The following is a 17,104-nucleotide window of genomic DNA, read 5'->3' as shown; positions in this document are numbered from 1 at the left end:
AACTCATGCGGAAGTGGCTTTAGCTTCTCTGTGCTGTGCTTTAACCCGCTGCGCCACCAGGGAGGGCCCCATAAAGTGACTTTTAACCTTATTCTTAGTCTCCTTTGAGTCCTTCATAAACAATAAATATACCTGATTATTAAAAAAACAACAAAACCATTCAAGGCACAGAATATACACGGTGTTGACATTAATGTCTGATGACATTTATACCTTCTACCCTTTTCCAAATTTTTGAAATATATACATATCAGGCTCTGAAAACTCAAACGCAAATTTCTTTTTAAGACAAACTACAAATCAAAGACTGTGAAAGTGGTAGGCTTTTTAAATTTTTCACTGAAAATTTTCATACAACTATGGCGAAAAGCCAAGAGAATTGTTTTATGAGGACATAAACACTCCCCGTTTCATGAAAGAAAAAGATAATACTACATGAGGACAACCTTAATCAATACCATGACTAATAAGATATCAGCGGTGGAGTCATAAAAGTGGATCATATGAATGAGGCTTTAAAATATAAACTTGATATAACTTGATAACTTGAATATTGGCTAACTGGGCATGAATTCTTAAGCTGCAAATATTAAACTGTAGGAGGAATTGGTTTATCCTCTGATAATGCATGAAAAATTGTGTGTGCACCCAGGCACAGAGATTTCTTTTCCTTTTTTGAGTCAGTAACCATGTTGGTAGCCTGTGGATCCCATTTCAGAAAAATGTTCTAAACACATAAAGCACAAAGGGTTACAAAGAAAAACAAAGAACTATAGCTATAAAAAATTATTTTAGAATATTATAGCACTGTAATAAATGTGCTTCTTTACAACATATTAAGTAACAAGAGCTAGTTGTTTAGGCAGCTAAAATAACTATCTGAATTTTGTAGCAATAAGGAACAAAGATATTTTTTGTTGTAACAGCAACACACAGTGGGTATGAGAAAATCTGTGGTTTTTAAATTTATTTATTTATTTATTTATTTTATAACAGCTTATTTTTACATCATTTTGTACATTTTTTCCCCATCTCTATTGTAATCCCCGCAGGTTTCCCATCACCAAGTCACCCGTGTGCCATCACCATAATCCCGTGCGAAAATCTGTGGTTTTTAATTGGTGACAGGATCACAAGCACAACTTATATGTAGGTTTTTGTCTGTGTTTGTCATTTAAAAAAGTGGTAAATTCCTGTTACAGATTATAAGAAATATTTTCCCCATCTAGGTTGACAACCTCCTATGTTTTGTAGGCTCTATTTTTTTTTTTTAAGATTTATTTATTTCTGCATACAGAACTAGGGTACAGGATAGAGGTGCAGGGGCCATGAGAGGATTCACCAGAGACAGAGTGGGGAGCAGAACAGGCAGACTGAGGCAGTACACTACTGAGGGGAGAAGCAGGAGAGGTCTGCATCGCCATGTGGGTCACCTTCCTGGCAGAGGACCAAGCTCCTGTGAAGTGGCTACAGCTAGACTCCAGTTGAAGAACCCTGGCAAACTTGGGTTGTATCTATGTCTTTATCGTGACAGGATTTGTTTATAAGCCTACAGGAGAGGGAGAATGTCTGGGCACAAACCACTCAATCGACCTTTCAAGGACTAGTTTCTGTAAGGCCCAGCAGAGACAGAGCCTGGACAGTCACAAAAGTATAGGGAGAAGGTAAAGAGCTGTCTGAGGTGGGACCATGAGACAAGCTCTGAATTCCAGGAGCTAAAATTAAAATATTTCTTTAATGTTCTGTGTAATTCTTTAAGTGTACAGTGACATTTTAGATATTTAAAGCACTGCAAAATTTCCATTCTAAATGGATGAGAAAAATAAAAGAGAAAATAAATAGGAACATAAAGTGAAATGGCACCCAGCATAAAAATTGGTGCAAAAAAATGGAACATGAGCCCCAAATTCACTTCTGAACTTTCTGGCAGGCATCGTATAGAGAGAAGTTTGGACAGTCACAGTGGAGCTTTCAAATGATTATACAAAAACACAAAAATAATAAAAACCTCCTGAAAGATACTAAGACCAGACAGAAATCTTTCTCATAAATGTTTATAAAGAGAACATCATGTATTATAATTAATGAGTAATAATCTCAATAATATCTTCACAGAAATTCAGATGGAATGACATGCCCACGGGTCACTCACCCAAGTTAGAACTGAACACTGCCCCCCACCTCCATTATCAGCAGCAGGAGGTGGCAAGCTTTTTTTAAAGGGTCAAATAGTAAATATTTTCAGCTTTACAGGCCCTATGGTTTATTGCAAGCCCTCATCTGTGCTGTGAAAACATCCACAGAAAATGTGTTAAAGAACCGGCACTGCCGTGTTTCAGTAACCCTTATTTATTTACACTGAAGTTTTGGACTTCACATGCTTTTCACTTATATAAAATGCTTCCTTTGATTTGTCACCCAATCATTTAAAAAATATAAAAAGCATTCTTAGCTTACAAACCATAGCCAAACAGGCTGGCATTTTAGGGATAAATACAATGTAATATGTATGTTTTTATAAGTGCATATATTATAGATATATATGTAATAGATTATACAATTTATTTTATAAATTGTATATTTATACATAATTTATATAAAGATGTATAGTTACATATAATTTGTATAACATTTATTTATATGATTATGTATAATATGTAGTTTATATAATATGTAATTTCTTCTATTAATATAACATGTACATTTACATGAATATATTTATATGTGTAATAGAAATATCAGTATATATAATGCATTGATTTGTTATGATACACAACTGAAACCTACATAATGTTATAATTCAATGCATTCAACAAAATATCTGTGGGGGATAAAAACAAACCACATCACAGCAAAAAATAGATTTGGTCTAGATTTGTTTCACAGGATATAATTTAGCAGCCCCTGGTCTATAGGATCATGTTTCTCCCATATATCTCCCCTGATTTTTGTTTGCTTCTTTTTCCTTAAGTTTCTACTGTATCAACTTTTTTTAGGTCATAACTCTTTCAATATTTTATATGCATCTACACACAAATCCAAGCAGAATAATAGCCTGTAGACACACATGACTTCAGAATCTTTATGTTCCCTGGACATAAAAAGGGCAAGGAAAGATGAATTAGCAATGAAGAAATTATTTCGTTCCCAGTCTCACTGAAATAAGTACATACAAAAAGGATAAAAAAACTTAAATGTTCACACTTTCTCTGTGTCAAAGATCATGCATTTTTAAAAGCAAATAAGAGAATGTGTAACTAGCTGAATCAGCGCACGTGCTGTAGCATTTATGACATTAGCTCTCACACTGAAAGTGAGGCAATGTCACATTTCATAGCACACCATTAACTTGATACAACCTTCATAAGAAACCCTTCATTCTAAATATCATTCACATGTCCCTGCATCTCTGTCTGTTGGGAAACAAGCACTGAACCACTGAAGGTGACAAACGAGGCTGTCTCTCCATCATTCTGGCTCACAAGGAAGCCCTCGGAAACTTACTGCTCCTCTTTATTTTAGTGTCCTCATCTAAAGCAAACATACAACTACCAACTCTGAAGAGCTGCTAGGAGAGTAAATAAAAATTTATGAATAAACTTTGATGAGTATAATGAAAGAAAGGTATGCTGCATACACAGGGAAAACCCACTATAGTTTAGGGAAGTGGCAATTATACTCATAGAAACATATTAACAACATACATTAAATTGAGTCTCCATGAAATGTTTCACTGCATTTAGTTAGATGCTCAGAACCCCATAATTACAGTGTTCAATATGGTCTTCACAGTCCTGTCAAGAGTTCGTCCTTCCAAGCCCTGTTCAGTATTCCACTGTAGGTTGTGTTTTGTTACCTCTCTGTGCATCTTCTAAATATATTTTTGCAACTGGTTTCTGGTAATGAGATGTATATAACACAGGCTCCTTGAACCATGAAAGATTAAAATTCTGTGCTGAGCTGTAGAAATGCCATTGAAATCTCCAGCCTACCCAGAGAACAGGCCCATAGCTTGTGGGGCTTTGGGAACTTGTAGCTCATGAATACTTAACTGTGCAGGGCTCGCATAATGAACAAGACAAGGTCTAGAGTTACATGTAAGTCACTGCGATTATTTCTAAGGACACTTATTCTTGAGTGTATGCATTCACTTGCCAGAACACTGAAGCTTTGTATTATTAAGGTGAAATGTTGGGTTCAATTCCAAACACTACTGTTCTTAAAACTGGCCACAGAGCCTCATCCAAACTAACATTTATTGCCTTTTAATAACTGCTTTTAAAATTAGCATCTGCTAAAAATCCACATCTTTCACAGATTATACAACACTCCAAAAAGTCCCTGAGGAAAATTCTCGCAAAATGATCGCATCATTTTTTAGTTTCTTTACTGCATTAATTAGCCTCTACAAAGACAAAATTAAAATGCATGCTTAAACAGCCAGCATAATCTTCATTATCTGATAGATGCACCCATTACTTCTGTTACATTAATGGAAGAAAAGAGAGTGCTGGAAACCATGCCATTTATATTTATCCAACTCATTAAGCCTTATCATTCTCCACTATAAAATGGGCACAGACCATCAAAGATTTCATAGGTTAGTGTGAAGATGAGGTAAGATGCTATACAGAAAATCACTGAATAAATGTTTGTTCATTCCCTCCATTGAGGGACCCAGTTGGATCAAGAATATCCAACTTGAGGGAGATTTATAATGTCATCAATAATTAATATCATCATGTGGTGTTTAAAAGACTTATTAAATTACCACCAAAAAGGCCTCCCTGGTGGTACAAGGCGTTAAAGTGAAGCACTATGAAGCTATTAAAAGCCACTGCAGCATGAGTTGGATCCCTGACCAGGGAGCAGCAAACCTCTCCTGATCCCGCTGTTCCCCTTAGCAGTGAATTTCAGTACATTTGCCTGTTCTGTTCCCCACTCTGTCTCTGGTGAGTCTCCTCACCTCCCACACCTCTGGCCTGTATGTTTAAATAAATAATTCTTAAAAAAAAAAAATCACCACTGCACACAGAGGGAAGCGAAAGGAAGCAGGCATCCATGACTTCATCACTATGTGGCTAACTGTAAAGAAAACACACCTTTTTGGCTGAATTTTTTATATAGGTGCCTCAAACTGTGAAGACATGAGGTCTGTGATCTAATTTATACTATCTGCACTGCTTTCTTTATTATAATGTAGCCACTTGCTAATCTCTACACAAGTCTCCTCTGAACCAGAATCCAGATCGTCACTGAGAATTGATAAAAACTTGAACTTCTTTGACTTATAGAGACAGAATGAGACAACTTCCCAAAATGTTTCTTCCAAACATCATGGAGAATACCTTTTATAAAGTCACAATATCCAGACCTCTTTTTTTTCTGGTCCCCAGTAGCATGGAAGCATTATTTTGTTGCCAGCATCTTTAAGTCTTGACTTCTAGTTGGGTCAAATTTTTAATATAACTTTTATTGTATTAAAAATGCACTAGTGGCCTGGTTTCCTTTTGTCACCTAAAAATCAGTTACAGTGTGGTTTTAGAAACACATTTTGTTCATGTTGCTTAATGCTGACATAGTGGTAAAGCTGGACAACAAAAACTATTACCCGTGCTCGCTTAGTCTGAAAACAAAGAAAACTGATTCTCCAGTATGGGTACCAGAAGAAAGAAATGAGTATGATAGCGAGGATAACATGCATTTGCTAGTGTATGCCAGTTATGCTTTTTTAAAGTGTTAGGGAATGTCTCTAAATAGAATTCATTATTATTATCATGAGATATTAGCATTAAACGGCTGCCAAAATATTTTACAAATGAAGCAGTAATATATAACTAGTTACCTAATTCAGCTGTGTTTTCTACTTGGCTTAGTTTCATTTCCTCTATGAAATAAACAATGTATTAACCACAAAGGAGCTAATAAAGTTTTAGCTTCTCCTGTGGGTAATCCTCTAAAGACCTTCTTTAGTTACATGAGTTCCCATCACACTATTTGTTCATCAGTTTGCTTCATGACCTGGGGAGGACTGAGTGAGCTAAAGCACAGGAATTATGGAACAGTGCCTGTAGCATAATAAATGCTCAGTGCTGGTGATAAACAGGTCACAACAGAGTAGGAATTTTCTAACAAAACAAGCTCTAAAAATTGAATATGCAAATTCTGCAGTTGGAATGTTAATGTCTAGGTTTTATTAGCTCTCTTCTTAGATGGCTAATATAAACACAAAGGATAAATGCAAAGAAATATTGTTTTATTGTCAGTAACTACTCAAAACATTATTGTATTAGTGACTCAATGATCCAAGAGCTTTAATTACTCATATAAGGCCTTCCCTGGTGGTGCAACAGGTTAAAGCTCAGCATCTAGCTGCTTTCTATTCCAGACCTGGAGGAAGACCTGGAGGTGACCCAAGTGGAGCAACAGAGCTTTGGGGGGGTGGGGGGTGGGCAGGTTGCTTCCCTCAGCAGTATACTCTATCAATGTGCCTGTTCTGCTCCACTCTCTTTCTCTGGTGAGTCTTCTTACCATCCCTATACCTCTGTCCTGTACCCCAGTTCTGTATGCATAAATAAATAAAGCTTTAATTTAGGAAAATACTCGTTTGGGATTCAGCAATTTAGGTGGATTTACCTGGCAGGACTACATGGTTATTGTATCAACTTAATGGTATTTCATGAACTTAGGAAATGATGAAAATGGGTGGATTTAGAGATAAAACAGCAAAGTCTGAGAATTAAAAGCTGAAGCTTTAGTGTGTAACTAAACTTCACCCAAAGTCCAGCTTTTGTCTAACACTATGTGATCATTGGCATCTTTTTTCTTCATTATCATTTTGATAATGATTGAACCGTTTGATAAGGCTGAAGGAAAACTGAGTGAGATAAAGGGAGTGGGTTGACTTTTCTGATGAGAAACAGGTTAATCAATCAAAAATATCTAAAAATAGTGAAGTAATATTTTCAAACACTGCTCTGTGGTCTGTATTTTCCATCTCCAGAATGTCAAAACAAAATGCTATGTTTAGAAGAGAAGCATGGTTGCCTTATACCAATGAAGGTTTCTTTCTTTCTTCCTAATTTATGGAATTTTTCTTAGTAAATCAAAATAAAAATGAAGCTGTAGAAAATGCGTAGGTCCTCTTTCAAAGGGCATATGATAAAGAGAAAAGTGCTAGGAGTGCAGTTTGTGATGAGAACACCAGCTGTTCAGCTACAGACCAATCAGCCAGTCAGGAAGATGCCACCTGTTTAACAAAACTCTAAGCTCTGTCCATCAGATGTTACATGCAGGGCTTGAGGAGAACTCTTCATTTCCCTTCCAGAAGTAAAATTTTAGAGTTCTTTTAAAAAAACATTTTTTTTAAGATTTATTTATTTATGCATATAGAACTGGGGTACAGGCCAGAGGTGCAGGGGCAGTGAGAGGCCTCACTGGAGACAGAATGGGGAGCAGAACAGGCAGATCCACGAAGCACACTGCTGAGGGGAGCAGGGGGCGGGTCAGGAGAGGGTCTGCCACGCCATGTGGGTCACTCCCAGGGTGGGTGGGGATTGAACTCATGCGGAAGCGGCTTCAGTCTCCCAGTGCTGTGCTTTAATCCGCTGCGCCACCAGGGAGGGCCTATTTTAAAAATAGAGACAGCGTGAATCAAAATTAAATAATTTCTTTTTTTAAAAAAAGATTTATTTAGGGCTCTCCCTGGTGGCACAGCGGGTTAAAAGCACAGCACTGAGAAGCTAAAGCCACTGCCGCATGAGTTTGATTCCCGCCGCCCCGGAAGTGTACTTCGGTCGATCTGCCTGTTCTGCTCCCCACTCTGTCTCTGGTGAAGCCTCTCACCGCCCTTGAGCCTCTGGCCTGTACCCCAGCTCTGTATGCACAAATAAATAAATCTTAAAAAAAAAAAAAAGATTATTTATGCATGCGGAACTGGGGTACAGGCCAGAGATGCAAGGGCAGTGAGAGGATTCACCAGAGACAGAGTGGGGAGCAGAACAGGCAGATTGAGGCAGTACACTGCTGAGGGGAGCAGTAGGCATGTCAGCAGAGGCCATGTGGGTTACTCCCTGGCTGGAGATCTAACTCAAGCAGAAGCCGCAGCTAGCTTAGTAGTGCTGAGCTTTAACCGGTTGTGCCACCAGGGAGGGCCCAAAAGCAAATAATTTCTAATTTTAACTTAGAAGGATAAAAGAGTTTACAAATGTATAAAAAGTCAGCTGGGAATTTTATTGCCTTTGGCCCAAAGCCACTGTAAGATTTATTAAGCAGGAGATTGAAAGAATATAAAGGTGGTGGAGAAGGTGCTGCAATTAGAAAAAGCAAATCCTGTGTTTAGAATAGGCTTGAAGAGTGAGTTCGAATGGACTAAAAACTATAATTAAAGAATATAAGGCTTTCGAAGCGATATTTAATTATGGTAAGCACAGACCTGGTTGGGTCATTCAATAAATATTTGTTGAGTGATTGAGGTGAACCAATAGACAGGTGAGGACTTGACATGAACTAAGAAGAGGAAGGATTTTAGAGAACCTGAGGAAAACAATATAATACACTAAAGGACTACTAGTAAAGACCAAATATTTAATTTAGGTTTTTAACACAAGGAAAAATAGTCCAATAAAAGCTCCACCAATGTTTTGAGCTGTTGACTTTGGTAGAAATTGGAAAAGAATGAATTACACTATTATCCATAAACAAATAATGATTGGGGAAGGGTGTAGTTGAATGAGGTCACGGGGATAATGCCAGATTTACTGTATGCTTAAGTCATTAAGTCTGCAAATGATTTTTAAAACATATACTCAGCATAGGAAAAAAAAGGAATTTCATTATTATACTGGAAAAAGTTGCTTAGTGAATAAAAATCAATATGTTTATAACGCATATAAAGCAGATAGTAGCTATATACATAAACCAAAAATTAACCAAGTATAGAAATGATCATCTTTTTTTAAAAAAGATTTATTTACTTATGCATATAGAAATTGGGTATAGGCCAGAGGCGCAGGGGCAGTGAGAAGATTCACCAGAGACAAAACTGGGGAGCAGAATGGGCAGACTGACGAAGTACACTGCTGAAAGGAGCAGCAAGTGAGGCAGGAGAGGTCTGCTGTGCCATGTGGGTCAGCTCCCTGCCGGGCATCAAACCTGTGCTGAAGTGGCTTTGGCCAGCTTTGTAGTGCTGCACTTTAACCCAATGCACCATCAGGTAGGGCCAGAAATGATCATCTTTCATGATGTAGCTTTTGATATATGTATATAAGTGTTTTAGAAAATCTAACAATTCAAAGACTATATACTTTTATTGCCAAAAGTTAATACCTGTGGTTCAACAGCTTGAGCTTGTCATATTTATGTTGCAGTCATCGTTCTACAGTCAGTCATAGCAAAATTAATTTCTAGAATAAATTTGAAATTCAGAAAGAATGGCTGATAAGATTTTAAAGGAAGTGATAGTGGCCAACAGATGGAAGTCACTTCACACACCATGTGCTGTTAAAAGCAAGTTATGTCAGCATCTAATATGGTTGCTCTTTTGTAGAGAGAAATATTTCCATCATGTGCACTAATTTATTCTAAATTGAAAAAAATTATTTAGTCATCAAACAGTAGGAAAGAGGCCTCCTTGGTGGCACAAGGGATTGAAATGCAGCACTATGAAGCTATCCACAGCCACTAAATCATGAGCTGCATCCCCAGCCACGGAGGTGACCCACATGCCACAGCAGACCTCTCCTGTCTTGCCTGCTGCTCCCCTCAGCAGTGTATTTCAGTCAATTTGCCTGTTCTGCTCCCCACTCTGTTTCTGGTGAATCCTCAGAATCCTCTCACCACCCCTGCACCTCTGACCTGTACCCCATTTCTATATGCATAAATAAATAAAATCTTTTAAAAAATTAAAATGCTAGTTAGAAGCAACAAATAGCTGAGAAGACAGTAGGTGACTATCAGGCCAAAATCTATGGGAAAACAGAACTCAAGAGCTAAGCATGCAGGGAGGTACTTTTCTTCAGACGGGCAGATTTGCTGATGAGTAAGGTTTGAATTGATTTTGACAGCCTCATTGGGGAGGTGAAACAGAAATCAGTGGCTAAAACTCACCCAAGAGGATAAAAACCTGATATTAGGCTGAGGTTCCAAAGAGTCACATCCTAAAAATGAGAGTGAATTAGAATTAACTCACGTCTTACCCTGAAGGCTGTAAAGACAGTTGCCTTGGCTTTGAGAGTGTAAGTAAGGGGTGGGGCCCATCAGAGGGTATATTCACAATCTGGCCCTTGTGTGCAAAACTGCAACTCAAATTTACATCACTGGGGTGGTCGAAAGAACTTGAAGCAGTAAATTTAAGTTAAAGTGGTTTTAGACTAATAGTGTGGCTGAGGGACCTGGCAAAAAAGCAAAAGTAAATCCTCTGGAAAAAAAGACCATTCATCCTAAGCCTCAAATGATCCTTAGAAGTCACTTTTCAATAGTAATGACAAGCACCCAGGCAAAAGTAAGCAATAACCCAAGAATAGACAGACAGATAGGAGAGGGAGTATTCTGAGAGAAATATATATATCCTAAAAGAGCAAATTCATCCGCTAATGAATTCTGTAACCATTTATGCATCTTTATTAACAGGTTCCATGCCAGGTTACTGACCATAAATGCCAGTTCAGCTGTTATATACGTTTTTGTTTATTTATCTGGAGTTGTTGCGGTATCCTAAGATGTTCAAATACAAAGACTAATGAATGCCCATTATGATGCAGTGATAGATTTGAGAAACAGTAATCTCCAAGGACTAAGACTGCATCACTGATTCCTTCCCAGACTCTCATTCCCTGAGCTATGTTCAAGTTAAGCCTGATTATTCCCTAAACAAATCACAGAGCAATGTGCATTAACAGAAAAGTGATGAAAGACAAAGATATCTTTCTCAGAGACATAAAACTCAGTGTTAACTGCATTTATCTTTAACTGTAAATGTCCAAATAATGATCTTGGAATAACAGCATGAATTGGACAACATAAATTTAAGATGGATCTGGAAATAGTGGAAGGCACATAAAGGGTATTGAGAAGTTGGTACAGTATTTGCTGATACCTGGATTGCCTTTCTTTTCCAAAGTTCTTGTTATTTACTGACCTTTTCTTCTACCAGCCTTTCAGAAGGATTCAAACCATCAGCTCTATATCTCTGTATTGGTTTGCTCTTATTTAATATTGTGGAAGTTGCCATTTACTGGTTGTCTGAAATGGTGTCTCCTGGGCTTTCTTCACCTTACTTGACAAAACCTTGACTATGTGCTGTAATAATAACTATAAGAAGCTACTCATATAGGATACTTCTCTGGGCCTGGAACTCTGCAACACACTTTTGAAGGAGTTATTTAGTCCAAAAAACAACTGTAAAAGGGTAAATCATTATTACCCCCATTTTACAAATGAGGCCTCTATGGGCAGATATCCTGAAGCAGAAGTACAGAGGGAGCGGAGGGTGAGTTGAAAGTTGGACAGAGATGCATTCAAATCTTGCTGGCCCCAGCATTTTTCCTCCCCTTGAGATAAGGCTCAATTTTCTGGGGTGAAGGCTGCTGTAGGAATGGAATGAGTGTTTCTCCTTTGTTCCAAAGGGCATTTTGCCTTAGGTAGAGTCCTCAAATAGTTTGACAAGTAGCTATTTCCAAGAAAATAATGTAGCATTATATCAAATCTTAAAAATAATAAAATACAAAAGGTCCAACAACTTCTTACATTAATGGAGAACTTTATAGTTTTCAACACCTTCTTCACTCCTTCCCAATCATGGGCTTAGTTGACTCTTTGGAAATTTATATTAATACTTCACTTGATTTTTTTTTAGGGTAGGCGTCTCAGGCATCTGTGGGTCTTGACAAATGCTAATCCAGAAATAATGCAAGAAGAGGACAAGGACTTTGCCTTTCTTTCCAGGCTTAGGGAATAAACTGTCTCTCCCTTGTCTTGGGTATCTCTGTGGGTAGATAGGGGGCAGAGTGTGGCCAGGACTGGAGGTTAGTCAAGGGCTGATAGTAAGGGTAAGTCAAACTGGGGAGGCATATGGCAGAGAGCTGTCTGGTTTCCATGGTAAAGATGCCCACCCTAGAATGAATGTGCCACCTTCCCTTATAAAAGAACATTTCACTAGTGTTCTAAAGCTTGTAGAAAATAATCTACATTCTCTCATTTAAGCCAGAAATAGTCATTCTTCCTAGAGTATTCTGAACCAACAGGCTGTTGTTCATTCAGAGAGGTACCAACAAGTCCTGGGAAAGATGCCCCCCTCCCCTACCCCCATCCCCAGGACACTGCTCAGCACACAGTAGGGGCTCTATAAGTATTTGAAGCAAATGCAGGGGCTGCCATGGGAGTGGACTGTCCTGTGATAACAATGCGGGAAAACATAACATAATAGTGTTCTGTGAGTCCCTGAAATGACCACCTCACCCTGATTTCTAGGATATTTTCCTAGATCAACACGATTCACTTCTCAAATTATTCATTGATTCAGAGGTCACACAAGTAGACAGATTTTGTTTTGATCTCCAAGTTTTGAGTTAACATTTAAAGTTTGAGAGATTTCACATGCTCTAATTGCTGGCTTACTTTTACCAAGGCCCTGTGGGGACTTGTGCTGGTGCTTGGATTATAATCATGTTGGTTAAATAGAAGAGCAGAAATACTGCTAGCTGTATCAGGTGTTAATTTAATCCTATGCAGAATACACACACACCCCAAACAAAAAATAGAAGGTTTAAAATGTGTAAATACAAAAACCAAAACTCCAGCCCTCAAATTCCTTGCTGTTTCTGACTGCGTTTACTGCCATCAGTAAAGACAGTGTTCTCAAACCCTCCACTTCATGGACTGTAGGCAGGAAGGGGAAAGACCACCTACCCCTGCTTAGGAATGCTGGGCAGAGCCCCCTTCAGAACAGGAAGGATTTCTTGATGAAATCAGGGAGGAAGGAAAAAGTCCTCTAATAATTAAAAGCTCGTAAGTGTCACTTAGAAGATAACATTTAGGAGTTTATAGATATTAATAAAATTAAATAGAAATAAAACAAAAGTGATGCAATACTGAAAGTCTCCCCTCTTTCAAATCACACTTATTAAAGGCAGCTGGACCTGACCATTCTCCTTTTTCAAATTGATGTCACTTTCCTCCTTACTGTTTGTCCCTCCTGCTGGTTCAGGGTGGTCCTCTGTAACCACAGAGCCCCAGCCCTTTTCTTTTATAGCTTAAATCCACATTCCCAGTCCTTCCCTAAGTCTTATTTTTTTAACTCTGCCCCCTGTCCGCCACAAACACACCTCAAAGCTATTTCAGTAATAAGCATTATGTAATAATAGTAACAAACATTTGCTGATCTTCTACTTTGTGCCCAGATCTAACTCTGTGAGAGAGATTAACCCATTCTGGGACACTGTCATCATCTGAGGCTGCTGGAGTGGTGGTTCATAGATGAGTGTTCAGGAGTCAGACTGCCGGCGGGGATGTAAAACAGGCTTTCAAACCACCTCTGGTTTGACAAAATACTGTCTACAAAGCGCCTTCCAACTGTATGAGTCTATGGTCTCTGCTGCCATTTTAAAGATGCAAAATTTATAGAAGTCCCTATCGTGAAATGAGGAAGGAACTTTTCTTTTTTACAAGCCCTCTATTTTCCCTGAAAGTGGTGGCCCAGATTAATTTTGGATAAACTCTAGCCCCCCTGCAAACAGTCTCTTCACCTGACTTCACCAAGCTGGGGTGTCCCCCACGACTGAACTTGAGGGGTTCAGTAAATGGATCGCATTAGTAAGTTAAATCCTGCCACCGGGGAACTGCAGTCTCCTTCCTGTAAGTCTAGACACTTGCAGATTTCTCTATCAAAGTCCCTCATTAAAACCCACTCCGAGGAGGTTTCGTGGCTGACGTGTGCCCGGCGATCAGCCCCGGGAGAATGGAAGTCAGCCCAGCCCCACCACCCTGTCCAACCGCGCGGAGACCCCACAGAAGAAAAAGCGGGTCTGGAAAGCTCTCAGGAGAGGAAGGTAATTTCCTGCTGTGGTCCTTTCTCTCAATCGGGACCCACTTTGCAAGCCTGGCGCGGCCACCCCCAGGAGCGCAGGTTCCCAAAGGGGGTGGGGGGCGGAGCGCGGCAGCGGGGCGAGGGCAGCCGGGGAATCCCGACCGAGCCGGGCACCCCAGCTCTCCTTCCTCCGCGCCCTCCTCTTCCTCCTTCTCGGCCGGGCGCCCCAACATCCGCGCCGCGGCAACACGCCTCCTCCCCGCGCGGGTGGGATCCCGGTGGCCCGGGATGGGGGGAGGTCGGCGCGGAAAGGGAAGAGGGGAGGGGGAAGCAGGCGGCTGGAAGCCTACCGTCTTCTGCTTTTTGACCCCCGACATGCTGCTGGCTGGCTGAGGCGGTGCCGGGCGCGCAGGAGCTCGGAGCCGCTCCTGGGAGCGGAGACGCGAGGCGGCGGCGGCTTCCAGACTCCGGAGAAGGAGGTATAAAAAGGCTCCGCAGACACGTCGCACTTCCCTAGACCAGCCCCCTCCTCCTACTCCTCCTCCCGCCGCGCTCCTCTCCGCCCCGTCGGCTTTGCCAGCAGGGCCCAGCCCAAGGGACCCGGCTGCCTTCTGGGCGGGGTCCCGGGCGGGCTCCCTGCTTGTGGGAGCTGCTCCACCAGCTCAGGTCCGAGGCGGATCCCTGCCGTCCGAGGTGACCGAGAGGCCCCACGCGCAGCCCGGCCAGCCTCACCCTTTGTCCGGCCAATCCCAGCGGGTGCCGGAGCTCCCCCGTGGCCGTGTTTTATCAAGCAGGCTTTCCTGCCGCTGGAACAAAGTGTTTATTTGATCAAGGAGGATGCTTGAAACCAACAGGCCTTATCGGCCCGGTCCTCGAAGGGCTTTGCTGCCTACCTGGTGGTTTGCACTAACCGCGGCAACAGTTGACAACCAGGGACTCTCACTCTGCTCTCTTCCCAGCTCAGCCATAAGCCTCGTGAACCCACACCCCAGACATTGACTGCTACTTCCTCCCCCCCCGTTTTACAAATGTAGTAACTGAGACTTGCAGTCTTTTCCAAGTGAGCAGATTCAAACCTGGGCTGGCAGTCTCCGCAGTCCAGCTTTCATAAAAAAACAGCACCATCATAGGTGATGATAATTCTTGCCCGTGTGTTATGCACATTCGCCCCTTTGAAGCTCATTCTGTTTTCCTCATGGTACATTGGTTAGCTGAAGCTGTGCCCTCTCCACAAAGTCAATAAGCAGGGGCCAGCCCCAGGAGCTGGATAATGATGGACCAGTAAATGACTTCTGTCTATCCCTGAAGTATTCCTACAGTACTTCCGTGGGTTCAGCAACTAGGAAGGGCCCTATAAGGGTAGAGTAAATGATGCCCAACTTGAGATTTTTGGTCTAGATTCTAGGCCTCTAAGATTTTATCAATGACAGCATGAGGCAACTCTCTTATATAACCGGATAGTATGGAACAAGCAGAGGTAAGGAGGAAGCTGTAGTGACTAACCTTAGTGACAATACTGGGACTCACACCCCTTGTACATTAACTGGTTGCATAATGCCACAAATCAATGGGATAGAACTGGCTCAAGATCTATAAAAAGACATTAGGAGCTGCATGGCTTATCCCAAATGGGTCCTCCTGTGAAAGGACAGGTGAAATTATACTCTCAGGAGGCAAGAGATGGGACTTTATTTGTATACCTAATCATATTTCTGGAAGACTGCCAGTTTTCCAGACTGACACCTGAAGATAGAGTAGCTGTTGTTTGCCCTTCACCATGGGAAGGTGGGAAAGAAAAATAAAGGAGTCAAAAAACTTTAAAGATGTGTTTGTGCACTCTCTAAATGTCTTTCTATTTATGTTCTTACTCATTTTGAATAAACTGCTACCACTCCCTTCAACTGTGAGCAGCTAGAGGGGAATACTGGGTTTGAGTGTCTGTGCTGCTCACCAGCTAGCACATTTTGGATTTATGTGAAGTTTTAACAGTAACATCCTGTTCTAATTTCATTGCAAAAAAAGAAAAAGTCTTTTTATATCAGTTCCAACTACATTTTGGACAGTGCCAGATCTTGCCCTAAGAGAGAAGGTAAATTAAGTGTGGATAGAGAAATAGCAGTTTGCATGATTGCTGTTTTTTGTATCACCTCTCAAGAGACTGTGTTCTTAAAACAGAAGGAAGTTAAGGGTGAGTCCTACCAGTTACTTCCTGGAAAAGAAATACATGTCTGTTTCCACCTGGAAAAGGGTTGGAATCGTTTGTCTAGTTTCCCTACCCTGCATTTTACATCTGGGCAATGTACCTCTGGTGCTGAGGGAAAGGAGGTAACAACCCTACTCACTAGTTTGGGGCAAAGTTGAGACTAAAATGCAGGTTGGCCCACCCCCCAAATACTCTGGTACTCTGGCCCTCAGCCTCCAGGTCAACTACTTCAAGACCCCATGATAATTGTAAACTGAACTGTTTATCTTATTTTAGGCTTAATTAAATCTTACCTTGAACTTAGTAAGGTTTTCTTTTCCTACTGCTAAAGACTTGTGAAATAGAGGCCTCAGCTTTCTGGGACCCAAACTGCATTATTTAAGATCCTATATAACATCACAGATGATCCATCTAGTTGGTGAAAAATAAAATAATCAGCTCTTTCTTATTTTAGAAGCAATGTCTTGAATTCCTTTTCATCTCACTACCCACTTGCTCCTGGGAGAGGACAGATATGACTGAAAAGGCAGCAGCAACTAGCAGCTGTGTTTGTGGAGGCTATGATTCCAGCATACCGGAACTGGTAGAAGTGTCATTCAGAGGAAGGAAGCAGTGAAGTCTGTCCATTCATATGCATACTGTCCACAGATTTCCCAAACTCCAGTATAAAACACTGTGGCCTAAAATGTAGCAATTTATAATCCTTACTACTGCTGACCACATTTGCATGAGGAATCTTTTTCTTCCTATTTTCTCATCTTTTCTTCCTTTTAGTAACTGACTGGAGTTTAATAGTCAGCTTAACTGTTAGTGAACAGAATAAGGGGTATCCTGGGACCCCCAAACTTGCATACTCTAAATGGGTTCTGCCACCCATC

General features: G+C 40.6%; 1 protein-coding gene across 2 annotated transcripts in view; it reads right to left on the bottom strand.

Annotated features, from left to right (window-relative positions):
* PAPSS2 (3'-phosphoadenosine 5'-phosphosulfate synthase 2) overlaps nucleotides 1-14,688 on the bottom strand; it is a 76,577-nt gene extending 61,889 nt beyond the window's left edge. For both annotated transcript variants that reach the window (XM_012723943.1, XM_004680893.2), the window contains exon 1: nucleotides 14,374-14,688. In XM_012723943.1, coding sequence (XP_012579397.1) covers nucleotides 14,374-14,400 — 27 coding nt within the window. In that variant the 5' untranslated portion in view covers nucleotides 14,401-14,688. The remainder of the gene's footprint in view (nucleotides 1-14,373) is intronic.
* Between the last annotated feature and the right edge of the window lie 2,416 nt (nucleotides 14,689-17,104).

This window comes from Condylura cristata, unplaced genomic scaffold (genome assembly GCF_000260355.1).
Source record: "Condylura cristata isolate star-nosed mole 26May11 unplaced genomic scaffold, ConCri1.0 scaffold00011, whole genome shotgun sequence".
In the NCBI taxonomy this organism is placed as follows: domain Eukaryota; kingdom Metazoa; phylum Chordata; class Mammalia; order Eulipotyphla; family Talpidae; genus Condylura; species Condylura cristata.
Note: the sequence above shows the minus strand (reverse complement) of the source record. Positions and strands in the feature narration are given on the sequence as shown.